We start from the raw sequence: 19817 nt of genomic DNA, 5'->3' as shown, positions 1-19817 counted from the left end.
TAAGAAAACAATAACTAAAACAACACCAAGAAGAACAGGCACAGTTTTTGATAATCAAAGAACGCTACGTATTAGACAACGCCGCATTTACGTATTAGACAATTTCAATAGCATAGGCGGCCAAGCTATCAAAACATACCAATTCATAACAGGCTTCTACGTCCTGAGATACAGTCCAGCCAAAATCCAAAAGGCAACTGGCAAATGTGTCAGAAATCAAATACCTGCAGTATATTAGATGACAGAATAATTGTCACAGGGGGGGGGGGGGGGCTGGTAAAAAAAACCAAGAATAAGTTTTTCAATTCCACGAGCGATTAAATGCAGAAAACCTAGCAATAAACTTCGAGAAATGTCACTTCATAAAAAGACAAATAGCATTGTGTTACGAAATAAACCATATGGGCAAAATAACCTTTAGTAAGACAGAAACCATTCTGATCTAAAACAACCGGCTACAAACGAACAACTCAAATCTTTTCTCCAATTCTTAGAAATTATCAAGGAGCAAAACATGTGTACGATGCGACGCCTCCAGTTCAAAAATAGGGTCATTGCTCGAACAAGAAACAAATTGACTAGGCAGCACATTTCCTAAACAAAGCCGAACATGAAAACGAAGAAAACAAGAAGTATTAGGCGTATTTTGGTCACTCCATTAAACATTGCCTGCATGGGCATCAGTTCACAGTTCAAAGATATCAGAGCGCTATTATCAATCCTAAAAAGGAGCACACAAAGCTACATCAAAGCAGATTCACGCGGTGGTGCGATGGACCACTCCCCTTTCACTTTCACATAACATAGCAGGTTTAAAGATGACATCAGCAGATTATATTTCTCGCATAGATCTTGAGAAGCAAACAATCTGGAAACTTCAAACAATTCGACAGGTATAATGAAGAAGCACTTCCACAACGCCGGAGAAGAAAGCCTAATAAAATAGCTCAGCACTCGTCCAACGAAACCACGGTAAAAAAGTAACACCTCAAATCAAACAAATTCTAAGCATTCCAACTCCAGACAAACAAATTACGCAGCGTACAAGTTGAAAATAACTCTACACACCATGAACTAATATAACGGAGTAACCACATTCCAACACGCCGAGACCAAAAGAAACAACAAAGTTGGCAAGCAAAAACAATTACAGTTGCCGTGCAAAGCACTGAGTTCTCTAAATCAAAGCACTGAGTTCCAGGGCCACATGAAAAAAAAACCTGCAAAAATCCTGTTCTATGACAAGCTACCTCTGTTCCACAACCAAAGGACGGCAACACTCCCCACAAACAACACCCCCAATAGATCAGACCAGTCCCCAACTAGACCACATCATAAAGGACATCTCTAAAGCAAAACTAATTGTGGCAAAGTTCAACAGGGTAACCGTGCTCAGCGAGGTCAGAGGCTGCATCCTCCAAGGCGAAAAACAACGATGTAAGAATGTCAGCAAAGATACATGCACACTGGAAACAACTAAGTGTACACCTGGACAACAAACTGGCCAAAAATTTGAGGGAAGCGGTTATCGATGTACTACACCAGACACATCCAGGCGCATGGGGTATGACCAAAATTGCAGGACATTTATGGTGGCCGTTCATTAATAAAGCCAAAGATGACCCTGCACTGGTTTCGGCAAATATCTCAACATCCTGCTTAAGGCACAGTGGTTACTCAAACCATGCGTGGAACCAAACGAAGAGATACAAATCAACTTCAGTGTCTCGCTTTGAGATGGCCAAGGAGAAGTATAATTCTTTGCTTGCATCGATCTCTTCGAAATTCCCTACGTTGACAGTGTATGACAACCCCAACGCAACAACATTCCTAAACAACGGAACAATTCACAATGATGAACGGAGTTCCCAGAAATTTTCGGATGAACCGTGAAAGAAACCAAGAAGGAACTAAAGTGAAGGACATACCTTTTGTAACAAGTTAATCATCGCCCAGGCAGAGGACCACCGATCAATCGGGTTGGTAGAACGACTAATGCAAACGGTCAAAGAATGAATAGGCTGAATAAAAATACACTCATCAAAACGACTATTCAACATTAAACAGGCTTTTAAACAACATTCGTACAATCTTAGAATCTGCAGAAAAAGTCAAATGCTATTACCCCTCGACGACCATTTTGGACGCAAGGCGACTATGGCCATTACAACCATCCCAACCGAGTCCCAAAAACACTACGTACATATTTAGACAATATTAAGGGGGAAGAGGAGCTGATCAATGATCAGGACTGGAAACGCGAGGACAAATAATTACATGCATCGACATGCAAGGATGACGCTTAGAAAGTCAAGAGCGAAATTCCGAGGAAATTTCGAATAACACCTCAGTCGACAACGGGAGCCCCTCAACAAAAGAATTTACCGACAGCAGGTGGCCAACAAGACACTCGCCTCAACTCGAACTAAAAAACGTCTTTTTAGAAAAGGTGCTAGGACAAGAGGACACGGTCCTACACAAATCTGAGGAAGCCAGATTTGGAACAACAGCACAACGGAAGACTAATCTGGTTAGCTTTACCGAACGCAAAACATTCCCAAATTGCCACAAAACTTGACACCAAATGACACAGCATGTCAGGGAACAATCCGCTAAACTGAAGGGGACATAGGCATTCGGAAACGACCGAGCGAATAAATGAATCCAAATAAGGATAATCTGAACAAAATCAACCGCATTTAAGCACCACAAAAGAAAACGCGCCATCTCTATAGAAGGGAAAGGTCGGACTTCGTCCCAAAATACAGACTCTGGAGAAGAGGACAATCGACAGCACCACAAAAAAGACCATTATCCGATCCCAGGAAATATTACACAATAGATGAAATATCGTCCACAATCCACTACATTTGTCAACAAAGAAACATATAAGAACACTAAAAGCGGTTCCGATCTATCGGGCACTTCATCCGACGAAATGGACCCAAAATAGCGCTTCACAGGAACGGCATCCAAGCAACCCGGAAGTACAACAGGGCACCAACGTCGAGGCCCCGCTAGCCAGTTCCAGCACAAAGATTAGAAAAGATCGAAATTACCCTCAAGGCCAATGAACAAAAGGAGGAGGTAGCACGAAGCCTTGATCAACACGGGATGATCTAGTACAAAAACTGAGAAAAACTCAATACAGCTTCTAAAACTTTGCTTCTAAAACTTTGAATTTAAGTTGTGCGTTAATCTCTTGAATCTTCATATTCGAATACGATACTACGCCCAGGACTATTAGGTCAACAAAGTTAAGGAAAATAAAGAATTAAAGGCTTAAGAAGAAGAAGAATTTATTTCTCTGATACAAAATAATAATAATAATAGCAACACAAAGTCTAATATATATTTACCACAGAGAGGACAGCAGACGGAACCAATTAGTTCACTTGAAGCTGCCCTAATCCAATAACATTGTATTACAGAAAATGAATAATAGTCAACTAAGTCCATTTAAGTATCCCAATCCCACCAAAGCAAGTACAAAAACGAAAGATTAAAAAAAAGAGTAACTTAAAAAAACTGAAATTGTTTTGCATTTTAGCTACCTGACTGATGTAGAGCATACTGAGAGGCTTTGAAAAGTGATGCATGATTTGTTTGAGGGAAGGGGTACGTTACATTGATCAAGGTTAGGTTCTGACACCCAAGTGTGAAGATTCCAAAACCCAAGATCTATGTAACGTTGACAGACTTCCTCCCCCTGCAACGAACAACCCGCACCACTTTTGTGGCCAGGAATTCTTAGAAGTTCGTTAGGAGGAAGTCTGACTGCTCTCTTCACTATACTATAACTATCCAAACACAAAGTCAGTTAAGTCTATATTGCCTAGAATATATAGATCCCTTATACTATGAACAATTTTGGAAAAAAACGCATTATCTATCTCAAGAGGTGTTTCAAGAACACCGTTTTCAATCAGCAAGTTGAACAATTTAACTCCTCTATAGGCTAACGAACATTTTTTAAACCTGTTTGACTTGGAAGGCAATTTTAGAAGATTTTTTTGAGCACTGCGCGTTAAACGGGGGTTTTCTCTATATTGAAACAGGTTATTCATATATTCCTCCGAATGCAATTTTCCAGCAGAACGAAGAACACATTTCAGAAGCTCATATATGTACAGTTCATAGACCGAAAGAATTTTATTCTGGACAAAAAATTACCAACATGCTCGTCTTTTTTCATGAAATAGATTGTACGCAAAATTTTCTTTTAAAGAATATGAATAGGCTTTAATGCATTCAGCGATGTACATCCATAAACTAAAATTCCATACTGAATTATGGGTTTAATGTTTGTATCATAAAACCTTAGCAAGAAAACTCTAGGAACTAAGTGCCTTAGCTTGCACAAAATTCCACACTGAACATTAAGTTTTTTACGAACTGTTTCCATATGGTAATTGTACCAAGTTGATTGTCAAAAACAATTCCTAAGTACTTGCAGTGCGATTGGGAAACTTGACATGATCCAGCTATGTTTAGATAACTAGAATCTGGAGTCACATTTTTGAAATTAACATGCACCGTTTTCTCTAAATTCAGTGTTAATTTGTTATTTAACAGCCAAGTGTTTACACTAGCTAGATCCACTTCCAGCTCATTTTTGGAGCAGTTAATGCCCGCAATGTTAGTATCGTCAGCAAACAGAAACACGTCACTGCTATTACATGCCATAGGGAGGTCGTTTATATAAATGATGAACAAAGGGCCTAGAATTGAACCTTGAGGAACGCCGTATTTTATATCAGACAGCTTAGATCTTACACCATTTACTTCAACACACTGTTTACGATTGCTTAGAAAACTTTTCATCCAATTTTTACAAGGACCCACTAAGCCATAAAGATCAAACTTTCTGAGTAAGATTTCATGGTCAATTGTATCAAAAGCTTTCTTTAGATCAATGAAGACAGTTGCCGTTGTTTTTCTATCATTATGTGCTCTTACTTTTTCCGTAAATTCAGCTATGGCATCAATAGTACAATGCTTGCGCCTAAAACCAAACTGATTCTTGTGTAAGAGATTGTTGCTTTCAAGATAATTATAGATCCTGGAGTAAGCTATTTTTTCAAAGATTTTGCCCCAACATATTAAAAGAGAGATGGGCCTGTAGTCATTACAGCAAGCTTTATTTCCTGATTTGAAAAGGGGAAAAACTTTTGCGATGGACAAGGCAGTAGGGAAAATACCCTGATGGAATGACATAATAACTAGTTTTGATAGATAGGGAGCCACTACGTCTTTACAAGCCTTTATTACTTTGGAACATACGTCGTCTATACCACAAGAAGTTTTACTGGATAGGTTATCAATGACATCAGATATCTCCTTTACATTGGTATCATAGAACCAGATTGAAAAATTAGTGTGCTATTTAAGGGAATTTACAAAGCATTGCTATTTAAGGGAATTTGAACACATGAATTGACGAGTTTTTCTCCGACAGAAGAGAAAAAAGAGTTCATTTCTTGCGCTATATCAAATGTTTTGTTAATTGTTTTGTTAATTGTCCGAACTCTGTTTCCAACATAGGTATTTGATCTGACTTTTCATTTTTGCCCTGAAGATCATTTAATATTTTGAAAACTTTCCTCGAGTCACCCAGACATTTTTCAAATTTCTTAAAATAAAAATTACGCTTGCATCTTTTGCTCTCTTTTTCAACTCGGTATCTCGAAAGTAGAAATTTCTTTCGCAAACTGGCGTTATTCCGATCTTTGGACCATAGGCCATGTGCTTTATTTCTTTTCGTTGATTAAATTTTTTAGATTGTTAGTTAACCATTTAGGCTTCAGATTTGATTTATGACAAAAAACTTTCATAGGAGCATAATGATCAAAAACCAGCTGAAAACAATGTTGGAAGGAATTGAAGCATTTATTCATTTCACCCTTTAATTCAATTTTTTGCAACTGATGACTCAATGTAAAACAGAACATCTCTGACTTCACTTGAGATTTTGTAAACGAGATATCTCGAAAATTTAACTCTGGTTTAAAATTGCTATGTTTGGCAACAATTTCAAGGGAAATGGGATAGTGATCTGAAAAACTTTCATTTTTGTGAGTTTTAATCTTGCCTTCCACATTTTTTGTTATAAAATGGTCGATACAGGAATCCATAGAAGTTGAAATTCGTTTCGGATCGCTATTTAGCAGCTCGAAGCCATTACTATTAATAATATCAAAATAGGCTGCTGTTAGATCATTTTTCTTCAAAATGTTGATATTGAAATCACCACAAACGCTAACGCTGCAGTCTTTTTTACTTAAACATTCTAAGGTTTCTTCAAGGCGTGCAAGAAACTCCATTTTGTTATTTCTCGGGGGATTGTAAACAACCAATATGAAGTAGTATTTTTTATTTGCTTCTACTTTAATCAGAAGGCTTTCATCTAAGTTGCACTGTTCCTCAGCGACTAATTTTACTGCTTCCCGGCATTGAATCATTACACCTCCTCCACGGTAGGGTCTTGTTTTAGAAACGAGCGTTTTATAGCCTGATAACTTGAAGCAATACGGTGTCATATTATCTTTAAGCCAGGTTTTCTGTTAGACAAAGAATATCAGGGGGTGACTCGAGGTAGCCTAGTTGTGACTCCAGTTCATCATAATGTTTTTCTAATGATCTAGTATTAAGATGAAAAATTATTAAAGAAAGCTGATCAGTTTTTGTTTTCGGCAACTTTTTATTTAGTTGCTAAAACGATGGATTATCAAAGCAGAAACGTACATCCTGTAATTCGTATCCCAGCTCAATACCTCCTTCATACAGTTGACGAACACAATGTACTTTATTATTGTCCTTCCATTTGTAGAACAAATTTCCCTCTCTTGTCCATGTCGATTCTATTCTTGTGTTGCTTTTCATCAAATTGTGGAACCTTAGTCTGGCTCTTGTTAAGTCTTCAACAATCGAAACGTTCATGGTTGTGTCATTTTCTCTCAGCTTTCTCTTGTTTCTTAAAATTTCAACTTTGCCTATTCTTCTGGTGAAACGAACGAAAATGGGTCTTTCGTTCTTATTGGATGGAAGACGATGAGCAATCGAGATGTCTTTTTTATCCAATGCTACTCCAATATCGGATGCCAGCTCCACTACGTTGCTTATTGTTCTATCGCTAGACTCCTAAATCGTGCGATTATTTGCATCAGTTGTTATGCGCTCAGACATTCCCATTATTCGCAAATTGTCTCGCCTATTGTAGTTCTCCAGCATTTCTGTTTCTGATAACATCTTCAATGTCAGCTCATCTTTTGGATACCTCATTTGCTCTCGAATGGAATCTGTTGCTGAATAAATTTCTGATTTTACTTCATCTAAAATTTCCTCCTTTGTACCCTCTAAAACTTTTTCAATCATTTCTTCGATAGCCTGCTTTACTGAACACTTCACCTCATCAATAATTTTGGGAATAATTTTTGCTACTGCTTCATCAATGAAACTTTATACGTCCAGATCACCGTTTTCGTTTAATGGGCTCAATTCACTTCTAGTTCTCTTCTTTTCAGATTTACCGACTGGTGTTTGCAGCGGTGATTGATCATGGAATCTAAGTTGAGGCATATTCACGTCTACTGAGTCATCTAAACGCTCTTCTTGAAAGTTTTCATGTTTTTTGGCAGGATTATTTAGCATGCCTCGCTGGCTCATCTCTATTTAATAAGTTTATCACAACAATTAGGCTAAACTGTTGCGGAGACACTGTGTGAAGGGTTACCGCCCTTCACACAGTGTCTCCGCAACAGTTTCGTTGAATCGCGTACTCAAAGATTAGTAAGGCATAAGAAGCTACGAGAACTCCTCAGCGACACAGTGTCCACCGAACTTTACCTCTTCATCCCGTTTTTGAGGATGAAATGTCAAATCTTCAGACAAAAACAAACCAGCAAAATTTGTTAGTACGAAAAACTGCATTTATGGAAGACCCGCAGGATAAAACTGTTTTAGAACAATTAACACTCTTGAAATTGAAGCACCGGAAAAACACTCATCAATTCCAAAACTAGCATGAGGTTGTTTTTCGTTTTATAGTTTCAATAAGCATTTGGTCAGTTAATAGATAGCTTTTCTCACGACAACTCAAATTGAATTTCAGATACTATCCTCATATATTAGCATAGTAAAAGTAGATAATGATTTCGAATATAGGAACTTTAATTTTAGGTCATGTGACCCTGCTTGAAGCCACTGAGAACTTATCACAGAAAAGTCACTGCTGCTCATGGAAAACCATGAAGCAATTCGAAACAATGATTCAGAATTGTCACTGATTCTGAAGAGTCACGTTAACGAAGTGACTTCTAAAGTCATGAGATGGCAAAAGTTTATGGCATTTCAACGCCCGGCTAAGTAGACAAGAGCTGCTGAGATTCTAACTTCTGGCACAGCCGATTCTCGTCAATTTCAAAATTAAACGTTCGTGCTTCCATTACAGAAGCTAATCGTAACTTCATATACGTTCCGCGAAATCCTAGACATCACTAATTGTGAGCTGAGACGGACAGACTCGGCAGAAGTGGGGTGCCCAACATCTACCAATTTCAAGACCGAAACACAACTTTGTAACGCTTATGTAAGGAGAGAAATTTACAGTTCCATCGTTGCTGAAGTCAATAGCAGATATGCCCCTCTGGTGTCCATTTTGCAACAATGACTTCACTTCGCAGCTGTTGGAATCCCACACACAGACAAAGGGATCCTTGCCTATCTGTCCAGAAGCAAACAAGTTGCCACTGGGGTGCTGACAGAGACTGAAACACATCACATGTTGATTTTGCAGCCATATGCATAAGAGTTCATGAGAGTTTGAAAGAACTGCCGATGAGTTCTGAACAAAGCTAGGATCTTTTCCGTTTGCGCCCTCCTCGTACGCTATGATCCACACAGTTACAGAGCACGTGCACATACATAATAAATCATTGGAAAATATGACAAGCACGTCTGGGGGTGCAAATAATATGCACGTACATGGGGGGGGAGGCAATGGAAAAGATCCCAAAGCCAATAAGACGACGAGATGCCTAATTCAGTACGCTATGATCCACACAGTTACAGAGCACGTGCACATACATAGTAAATCATTGGAAAATATGACAAGCACGTCTGGGGGTGCAAATAATATGCACGTACATGGGGGGGGGGAGGCAATGGAAAAGATCCCAAAGCCAATAAGACGACGAGATGCCTAATTACTAAAAATCTCAATCAGAGGGGGAATTGCTCCATCGCAGTCTGATTCACGCAGTTGATCCCTAACGTGACCCTCACAATCGGCTTTGTTTGAAGGCTTCAACTCAATCACTGAATAACTACATCCAGAGCTTTTCTGCAGATAAACGAGGCGACGATCATTCGGTGGGCCTTAATCTGCTTGCACAACCCAATGTGCTGCAGCTACGGGTTCTTGGGGAAAACAATATACACATGGGCAATCTGTTCTGTCCTAATTTGTTCAGCTTAAAAGAAGACGTAAAATGAAAAACACACTCCTCCCCAATGAAGAATACATACAGGTAAATGATGAACCGCAAATATACTATAAAGGCACAAGAGAGTTAACCTAAATTATTTCTGCCGAAACCTTAAATTAAGGGGGAAAATAGAACCAAACCATTTGAATACGTGAACTTCCTTACCATAGCACATCATCGGTGTGTCCCAAGAAGAAACTCTGTTTGTGCTTCAATACATCATACACTATGCAAACTCCAGCCACAAAATAAACAATCTTTTGGGCACTGCCTTTTGTTTCGCTTTCGCAGTCCACATCTGTGGTGTAAAATAAATTATTGTGACACTGGTGTCCCCTGTAACCGTAGACCCATTCCAAACGCAAATGACCGTTAGGAGCCAGCCTATCCATTGATCTGACAATGTAAAGATCAGATAATGAATCAAACCATCTAAAAGATGCAGCTTATCTAAAGGTAATTTTACCAATAATTATACAAGATAGGAGCTAGCAAAAATGAAAGCTACCATGATGGTAGTCGAATGTACGTGTCTTCCACATCATAGCCCCCATCTTAGTAATCAAAAAGCCTATAGCCCCCAATCATGGTAAATATACCATAATGAAAGTCCAAGGCGTTATGAAACCCCCAATGGACGTTACAGTGAGCGCTCATTATGAAACATCAGCAGACTATATAAAATTACCGCAAAAACGGATTGCATTTTAAACTTAAATTTGTTAGGCTCTTGAGCCACGCGAGTATTGAATTTAATACTACAATAATTAGGAATTATCAACCTCGGTTAAACGTTTAGAACCACGGCAGCCCGTTTGCGTCAGTATGTCTTCTTTTTTCCTGAGATTTTTGTTTCTAGTTGCCACGGTCGCAACAAAACTTTTTTTTGAATTTCCAATATCCGTTGTTGCTATTTTACAATTTTAATTGCAGAATATTTGTAGGCATCCTTGGCTTATTTCGGTCATGACTTGGCCAACGGATTAAAAAATTTTACGTCGAACAAATTTTGGGTCTTTCTCATTATAGCCCCCCCCCCATTATGTTATAATTACTATGATTAAGGGGGCTATTGGTTATTTGACCACAAAGCTGGGGAGGGGAGCTATAATGGGAAAGACCCCAAATTTCAGCTGAATCTAGGCACACAAAAGCCATTTGCTTCGATTAAAGGCGAGTGTTACCATCAGTGCAGATAGATTTGTTAAAAGCTTTCACTTCCTAGCAAACGATTTCAAAACTTCGACGTGAAAGCATACATTTCGTTGTGTGGGTATAACGCTCATTTGCTCAGTTGAGAGCAATAACTTTTCCCTGCAAGGGCAGTACATAGGTGTATTTTTTCCATCAACATTGCACAAAAATCATATTTCTTCACTCAACTTTGATTTTATGGGCATGAAATCGTACAGTTTCAAAGACGTGAAAGTTCTGATGCTGTCACGCACCTATTTCGTACCTTACAGTTACGTGATGTTTTCCTGAATAAAGCCCTAAATATCGTTAATTTATTACCATAAAAAGTTTCATATTAAACAGTTCTCAAGGCCATATTTGGTCTGTATTTCCATCTAGGACTGTAACAATGGTTTATGTTTATTAAAAACAACCGCAGAATGAAATTACTGATATTAGGCACGCAAACTCCTATTAACTACCTTTTTTAAGGTCGATAAAGATGAATTTGTATAATATGTCTACACTGTAAAGAGAAGTCATGTAGTTGGCGAAGCAATTATGCTGATAAAGATCCTAATACGGAAATGCATTTGTACTTACATATAGACCGCCAGACGTCGGAAAAATTGCTCTCAAATGACAAGCGGGGCAATATAATTCAGGGTTGTAGCTAGAAAAATTTTCCTTTGTAAACACTCGGACTAAGGCAGGATTTGAACCCGGAACTCCTGAGTCCAATTCCATCACCTCGATAGAGGCAGTAACCACTCCGCTATCGAGCCCTTGTCATCGTCTCCCTAACAATTGCCACAATTGAAATCTCTCGAAAATCTAGAAGTGCGTGAAAAAATCACTAGAGAAGTCTACAACAAAAGAGCAGAACGCTCAAGCAAAAACTGCCTAACAAAAAGAAACAAGTTTACAAAATTTGCTTCTCATGCGAGAGAAATTGATCATCATCACGAAAAGTAAAAAGTCGGAAAATGCCCAACTTGAAGATCGATGCAGCTCGAGGTACAAGGCTGTGGAATGATCGAAACAGAACCCTGGAGAACCAGCCTGACATTCATTTGCAAACTAGCCTTGAAACTTGGTTGAAATCTTGCAAAACTTCCTATTTTTTCTCTTGACTACTTTATCTAAAACGGGCTAATAAATTGAAACATAGAACTAAAATCTTTGCTCAAATACCAAGTTAGAAAAGACACCGAAAAAACTTAGTTATAGAAGTGAAAAACTATTTAAATGGGAGGCTACCAGTGAATAAAACACGCAATCCAACCACTCAAATAAAGGCTATTAATAACTAATTGTACCAAATTTGCTCCATGAAACAACCATTGCAAGTCGTGGTAAAATGACAACTATCCCAGCTAATTACTCTAAACATTAACACTCTGAAATCGAAGAAATTTTAAAAGTTAGCGCTCAACAGTTGTCAATCCAAAATGTGATCTTTGGCTTCAGTTAACGTGCGGAGTATCTCTTTTTTGTTTTTTGTCAGTTCTCATCTTCCAAAGAAAAGTGATGCTTTCTTCTTCAGTGATCCTATCTTATATGAGTAGGACGTTCCTGAGGTCTTCACTCCCAAGAGGCTCAACAGCAGCAATTACGTGTCGTATTCCATTGGCTGCCAGATGTTTTGTCCACCATTCCAGGTCAGTAGCCAATACAACTACTGTTCGACGTCGTTTACGGACAGGTCAAAGACCAGTGACATAAAACTGTTTTTGAGTTTCTCTGCGTCAGAAAGAACGATCTGAAAGTTTGGGAGTTGACCGAGCAGAAAACAAAAGTTTTTGTTTTAGTGAACTCGTGAGACACGAGTATGCGCTTTACGATGTTTCGGCAATTTACGATATTTCAGTCGTCTTGTCGATTGGAAATTTTGCGCATTCATTAGATATTCAAAACTCTTTGCATGAGTGGAGATATAGAAATCATTTACAGTGACAATCTAAATATAACAAGGTTCGATGGCAGACACAGAGGTTAAAATTCTTTCAAGCAGGGTCAATATTAAGCTATAGAAAGCATTTTACGAAATGAACAATTTGATTCTAGAATCCGTGTTTAAATGTGCTAAAAACCAGCCCTCAAAAGTGATAGGCGTGTATGTTACTTTCTTATCGGGTCATAGAGAGCTGCTGCTCTCCAACCATTATCTTATGATACAGCTGAACACATTTTTTAGCACCTCTCCAACTGTTGTCGAACAACTTCCCTACTCTTATTTGTCAAACACCGGGCAGTTAAGAATAGCCACAAACCGAACAAGCCAAAAAGATTGTTAGATGTGGTGATTTCCGTATTGCACGATCGGACAAGAGTTTGCAAAGACCAGACAAAAACGCTAAAGGAAGAGACGAAATTTTCACTGCTCTTCGGTTGTTGGGATCTATTCTGTTTGCCCCCCCCCTCCCGCCTTATACATAGTAACGTGCTATATAACAACATATAATTTGCAAATGGGGGTAATAAAAAACACTGTGGGGGGAGCTAAACAGAATAGATCCAGTTTTTGATTACATCTGTTACGCTCCGAACTGCACTTGAAATCAATCGAAAATTTTTCCCTATATATAATATTTAGCCTATTTACAACTCATATTTACATCTGTTATCAATTTAATTAAAAACATTCCTATTCCGGATTTTTCGATTTTGGCCATGTTCTTGTATTTTTAGGGTTATTCCTAATTTGCCCTAACCATAAGTATCCTTCTTGTGGAGGTTTTGCAAATCGCCAAGATAATAAGTGGCGGTAAAGACCAATTAGGAACAACACCAAGAGAGCATCAAAAAAGCAAGACTAAATCTATTGAAAAGCCAACTATATCTCTACAATACAGAGGCAACCTTACTCAAAACTTTGCAAGCAAACTGAAGAAACTATTCGAATTGCAAGTAATTTTTACAACGCGGAAAATGAGATCGTGCCTCCCCACCCTGAAATCATCTTTCGATATAGACCTGAAATCCCACGTGGTATATGAGATTAAATGTATCTATGCGGATCCATCTATGTTGGGCAATCAAGCCGGCATGTTACCAAAAGGATAACAGAACATCAAAAGAAGGATTCACAGGTAGGTCAGCATCTGGTTGAATGTAGAGGCGCCACGAATGACATTGAATGGAAAATTCTGGACGCCTATCGGACAGTAGAAAAACTAATGATTATCGAAGCTATATATATCAGCAAGCTGAAGCCGGCACTAAACACACGCGATGAATATAGGAGGAGTGTGAGTGAGTGGCACACTCTATTCTTTTTGAGAGGGCGGCAGTGTGAGCATCACAGGTATATAAAAAAAGCGTGTACTAAAAACGTTGGGTTTCAAGGTCAAAGATTTAGTTTAAATTTTAAATTATTACTTGATTAATGACTGACACAATCTTGATAGGTCTCGACAGATTGAAATAGACAAAGCTCGGGCTTCGAGCAATACTAACAATTCTGACACATCAGTATTTACTTGGTTAATTTACCACGGTGATAGAACCAATATTGGGTACGGGCAAAACTGAGGATAAAACTCATTCATTGAATAATAAATCTACCTTCAGAGTTAATCACTCAGTTAGATCTTCATTTATTTGAAACCATTCTCTTCTGCTTTTATCTACTTATTATTTAAACTTCAATCCTTGTATTTTAAACAAATACCAGGCTCAATTACAAAAGATAATACATATTGCGCACGGGCGGCTGCTATAGGAGGGAACTCACGCTAAAATATTAGTTCAAATCATAATTTTGACTAGATGAGAATATATAGGGCAAAAAACATTTTGTGCATGACAAAACGAAATTTGCAAAACCTCCACAAGAGGGATATCTATGGTTAGGGCAAATTCAGAATAACCCTAAAAATACAAGAACATGGACAAAATCGAAAAATCCGGAATAGGAATGTTATTAAATAAATTGATAACAGATGTAAATATGAGTTGTAAATAGGCTTAATATTGTATATACGGAAAACTTTTCGATTGATTTTGTGGAATAGTTCCTAGAATTGTTTTATTGGTCATCTCAGACAAATGTAAATTCATATTTATTTTGTCTTTCTACAATTTGTAAAACAGTTTTAACCTGACGATGAACGTAAAGTTCGAAAACGTTTGTTTTATATATTGGAAGTAATTTTAATTTGACAAATTGGTTTCCTTTACATTACTGCACTTAAATTTCTCCATACGCACGTAATTTTGTTCAATGATTTAATTAATTGAGATTTTCGATTAACATGGGCCAAAACCTATGTGTTTTTATACTTTATGCATCAATCTAAATTTACGTTTTAGAGTTCTACAAACATGTTGAAAAACTGTCTCATTTGCAGTCTCAAAATGCTTTCAAGTCAATTTTGGCTGCCTTTTTCACGATTTCGATTATTTAAAAACCAATAAAGTACATACTCAGCAAGATTATTATTAATATAGGTTTAGGCACCATTTAAATACTCAAAAGTGCTTCAAAATAAAGCAACCAGAAAAAAAAAATTTTCAAATTCTGCCTATAATTTAGCTCATCTGGTATTAGCTTCAATTCTAAAGGCAGTTTGTTCCATTCATGCAGAAATGCATGGCTAAAAGAACTTTTTCCGAAATTAGTTTTAGTGACCAAAATTTGAAGGTTGTAGATATACTGGCTTCTTGTAACTATATCAATGCGAGACACAAGAGAGCTAAGATAACCTGGAACTCGTTGAGGATGACGAATTAGGCGAGGACCAAAAAGCAAAATTTTGAACAATACACGTTTCTGCACAGCTAACCAATGTAGCTGCTTGATGAATATTGGAGTGTGTGTTCCGGGTGACAGTCAAATATCAGCTTGCATGCACAATTCATTATCCGTTGTAACTTCCCATGAATTAGAGCAGGTAATCCATAGTAAAGTGAATTGCGGTAATCAAGCCGCGAAATAATCATAACTCTTACGAACTCAATTAAGACAACGTTGTCAACTTTGTCTCTGAGAGAACAGATCTTCCGTAGCATATATTAGCAGGCGGAAGTAACTGAGCTGATTTGGTTTGAAAATAAAAGTTTGTCATTTTGATTAAAGCCAAGAAAATTCACATGATTCGAAAATTTGGAATCCACAGGGAGTTTTAGATTGGCATTGAATAAAATATTTCGCACTGCTTTTATAAATTCTGTTTGTTGGGTATTCAATGTCAGTTCGGCGGCACAAAACCATATCTGTAAGGTGCTAATAATCAAACCAAACTTCTCCTGAGTCACCGTTTTATCATAGACAAAATAAATAACGGTATTGTCAGCATAGAAATGATAGTTTATTTGCATCTGTTTATTTATGAGCTCTAATAGCAGCAAATACCAGGAGAAAAGTAGTGGGCCTAAAACCCCAGTTATTTTTCCTGTTCCAAAAACATCTTTTTTATCAATACTCTTTGAGATCAACCACTCAGATAGCTTTTTAGAGAACAGAACAGAACCTCGGAATCCAAGGCTAACCTCAAGGATTGATAGAAGTATTTCATGATCCAGTGTATCAAAGGCTGCCGATAGGTTGAGTCCAGTGTAAAAAGTGCTCTTTTTTAGCTCCAAACTAAGTAACATGTCATTTGTGACCTTTAGTAGCGCGTTTTCTGTTGAATAAAATTTTCTAAAGGCACTATGAAAATCACAGAACAAGGCATTGCTCTCGAGGTGATCGGTAAGTTGTACAAGAGATGATCTTTCTAATAACTTCGATTTATAACTGAGGTTGGATATTGGTCGATAGTTTGCAAAATCCTCAGGGTCAAGATTAATGTGAGGTTTAACAATTGCTTGTCTAAGAGCGTGAGGGAAAAATCTTTTTTCCCATGAAAAATTGATGAGGTTCAAAACTAGAGAAGACAATTCATTCGGAAAAGATTTTAAAACCCTCGTCGGAATCCTATTGAGCGTCGATGTGCTAGTCGCTGAAGCAGTAAATAGCTTCCTCAAAGATCTGTTCTATCACTTTTTTCATTAAATCTTTCTTAAACAGATTTGAAAATAAACATCAATTGTTACAGCTCAATTGAGAAGTTTCGGGTAAATATTGCAGCTACAATCAAAACATGCCATCTTATTATGACTTCTATGACTTCCACAAATGAAACAGAAAAGGTAAAACACGTACCTGAGGGTACACTTCAAGCACAAGCTTCGTTCAGCTTTATTGAAAACAGCATGAAGGACTCTTCCAAACCAACGGTTAACAGAGAGCGATACAAATCACCATCCTGTGTTGGAGGTTCCTCTGATGCACAATCCTTCTAAGGCACTTGATGTTTTGTCTCTTCTCACTCTCCAAATGAGATCGTTCCTCTTCCGAGGATGGCGACAACTCCACTAGAAACTTATCTATTTCCTCCTCAGAATAAACAACTCCGAAGTCGTCTGTTGCGAAGACTCTTAGGCCTCTCAAATGCAGTGGAAGTAGCAGCAAATGAATTCCTGGTCACAGTAAGATTTGTTGAAACCATAATTTTGAATAACGGCTGACAAATGTCTGTTGGAGAGTCAGTCAAAACTAAATCTTCTAAAGGTCACAACTATTGTCCTCCCACACCGGTTTTTCGTAGTAGTATTAATAGTAGTAATTGTAAATGACCTAATTCCTTTTAAGATACGGTTTAAAAAAACGCACAAGTACAACTTATGCACGACAAAGTGTACAACAACACTTGATAAAATGTGAACACGAATAGTTCATATCATAATAATCTGATGTTCTGGATTTCAGGTAATTGACGAGGGAATTTTTCAGAATTTTCAAGGGCATTTCAAATGAAACAATTATAAACCCGATGAGATCGTAGGTGAAGACTTTCTTTCCATCACCACTCTCCAACTTTGATAGGCACCTTCATCGGACCAGTCTGACCTCCACTTTTTCTCCTGCTTCCCTTCTGAGGAAACCTTCGCCGCCATAGCACTGCTGTGGGCTGAACAACTTCTCTGGTTTCTCTGGTGTGGTTTCAGAAACGAAATTTTGTTTATGCTGGCTTGCATGCTCTCCCTTGTTAGCTCTCTTCTTGAATAAATCCTTAAAATCCTTGCTCTTCTTGGAATGCGGGTGCAAGCCCAAATCAAAAGAACTTCAGCAAAAAAACTCGTGCCATCTTGGTGTCAGAGGGTCAACATTGAGCCCAATAAAGTAAATAGCAGAAGTGTTAAATTTCGAAACCCCTCTCTTAGCTCTATTCAAGTAAAGCACGCAGTAACTTTTTTCTTTCACTCCTTTATTTCATTAATTGCAGTCGCTGACGCAACAGGCCTGCAACACCTGGCCAATATTTTCTGTGTCTTTTTCTTGCTGGTTCATTTAGAGTTGTTTAAGATTGTTCGTGAACTGTTGACAAAAAGGTTAATGTCCATCTGAGGACCAGAAGATTGATAATTAGTTCCACTGTATGAGAGAGCAGACAATAATTGAGTTTGATTAACTACAACACTATCTTCCAATATTCTACAGTCTGGGTGTATTTTGAGATTTTGATACTCATCATCTGTAACAATTAGCACTGGTCGAAGCAATATTCTTATTTCAAATCTCAAGTTTCGCATAACATTTTCCATATTTGTGAACTAAGTAGATGATGAAAAATGTAAATTCATTGATATTATGAATGACGCTATTCCAATAACGATTGAAATCTTAAGTATGAGCTTGTGCATAGACTTGATACTTAGACTGGTACGAACTGTTTGTATATCACGCAATTTCGCTTCTGCGACTTCATCAACTTTGTCAAACGAGACTGGTTGATACTCAAGCACTTCTGACATTTTCAATTGAATATCTTCAATGATTTGTTGGCGCGCTTGTGCAATTATTGCCACGTGAGGCTAATTATCAATCGCCGGTCTTTTTTGAGCAAATTTATGAGTGGATCAGTTAGACGTATGTCAAGGCAAGTAATTGTAGCACTGCGACACGAAAATATGTCAGATCTAATTTCGAGATAGGTTGGTCCAATTTTCGTTGCACAATGTAATTGGATTATAAGCAACTGACATCCTGCGAGTGTTGTTTGAGTTAGTTGGTCATTGTCCCCCATTGTGTTCAAATGAATATCAAAACTAGGATTTAGTGAAGTGATCATCCATTTTATATTGTCAATGTTTCGAGATTTTTCCTTTACCGTCAATTTTACTGCTGCGGCTGCTCAAGAATCTCAGCGAAACTGATAAATCACATCCTGGTTTTCGAGCATTACGCCGGCCTGGTTTTTTACTGAATTCGATTGTTTAATGACCTGGCAGGAACAACTGGTAGCTAGGACGTATTGAAGGACGGTAACTTTAATTTTGTTGATTGAACTAAGAAAATCCTTGGTGATAATCTGTGTTCAATCTCGTGCTGAAGTTTTTAAGGCCAGTAGCTAGTATTGTTGCTTACTTCCTATAAGAAAGCTCAACTACGTTAGACTCGAAAGATCTCAAGATCTAGCAAAACTTAGCAAGAAAGACTAGAGTTGTTAAAGAATCAAATTTTATTCTAATCTGAGAGTCAACTGCTCTTGGTAACAGTTTCTAATTGTTCTAAACACAATTTGGTTTTCATAATTAAACACTTGGGTGAAACTAAATAATCAAATATATCTCATTTATAACATCCTCGCTACTTGTTTCTGATTGGTTAACCAAAAAAGTGATTTAGGTCATTGTTTACGTTTTTGCACAGTATAAGTGCTAATAGCCACACTTGTGAGTTTGATGCAATAACGTACGGTGGGTCCATGAGTAGCTTAGAGGTAACCCTAACCGTGTGCCATAACATCGAGTTGCTCAAGTTTTCCCTTCCAAAAATCGGGGGGAATTACAAAAGTTTGGTCCCAACTTGTAAAAATTTTCAGTTTTGACAATTTTTGAGTTTTGACAATTCTAAGTTCTTTCAGTTTCAAAAATTATTTCTTGCTGTCTGATGGCTTTTGCAGCTGATTTGAAGTGGTGCCAATAATAAACGTTTTTATATAAAATGGCTATCAGCCAGAAATGATCCTAGGCATGCGTCATGAGCATTTTCAAGCGATAAGCCAATAATGAAAAACTGCTTGACCCTACGCATTTGTCAATTTCATCTTGCGATGGAAGAGCAATTTAATGAGTTGATTCGGCTATAGCAATAAAATCCAATTTGAT

General features: G+C 37.8%; 2 protein-coding genes across 2 annotated transcripts in view; one reads left to right on the top strand and one right to left on the bottom strand.

Moving 5' to 3' along the window:
- LOC142336131 (echinoderm microtubule-associated protein-like 6) overlaps window positions 1-10009 on the bottom strand; it is a 143222-nt gene extending 133213 nt beyond the window's left edge. The window contains exons 1-2 of the mRNA XM_075384709.1: window positions 9651-10009; window positions 8606-8765 (exon numbers count right to left, since the gene is read on the bottom strand). Coding sequence (XP_075240824.1) covers window positions 8606-8765; window positions 9651-9877 — 387 coding nt within the window. The 5' untranslated portion in view covers window positions 9878-10009. The remainder of the gene's footprint in view (window positions 1-8605; window positions 8766-9650) is intronic.
- The window catches only part of LOC142336137 (surfeit locus protein 4-like), a 229081-nt gene that overhangs the window by 154956 nt on the left and 54308 nt on the right, over window positions 1-19817 (top strand). The gene's annotated exons all lie outside the window — the stretch shown is intronic.

The sequence above is a fragment of the Convolutriloba macropyga genome, chromosome 1 (genome assembly GCF_964194025.1).
Source record: "Convolutriloba macropyga chromosome 1, txConMacr16.3, whole genome shotgun sequence".
Taxonomy (NCBI): domain Eukaryota; kingdom Metazoa; phylum Xenacoelomorpha; order Acoela; family Convolutidae; genus Convolutriloba; species Convolutriloba macropyga.
The sequence above is the reverse complement of the archived record's forward strand: the minus strand, read 5'-3'. Positions and strand labels throughout refer to the sequence as shown.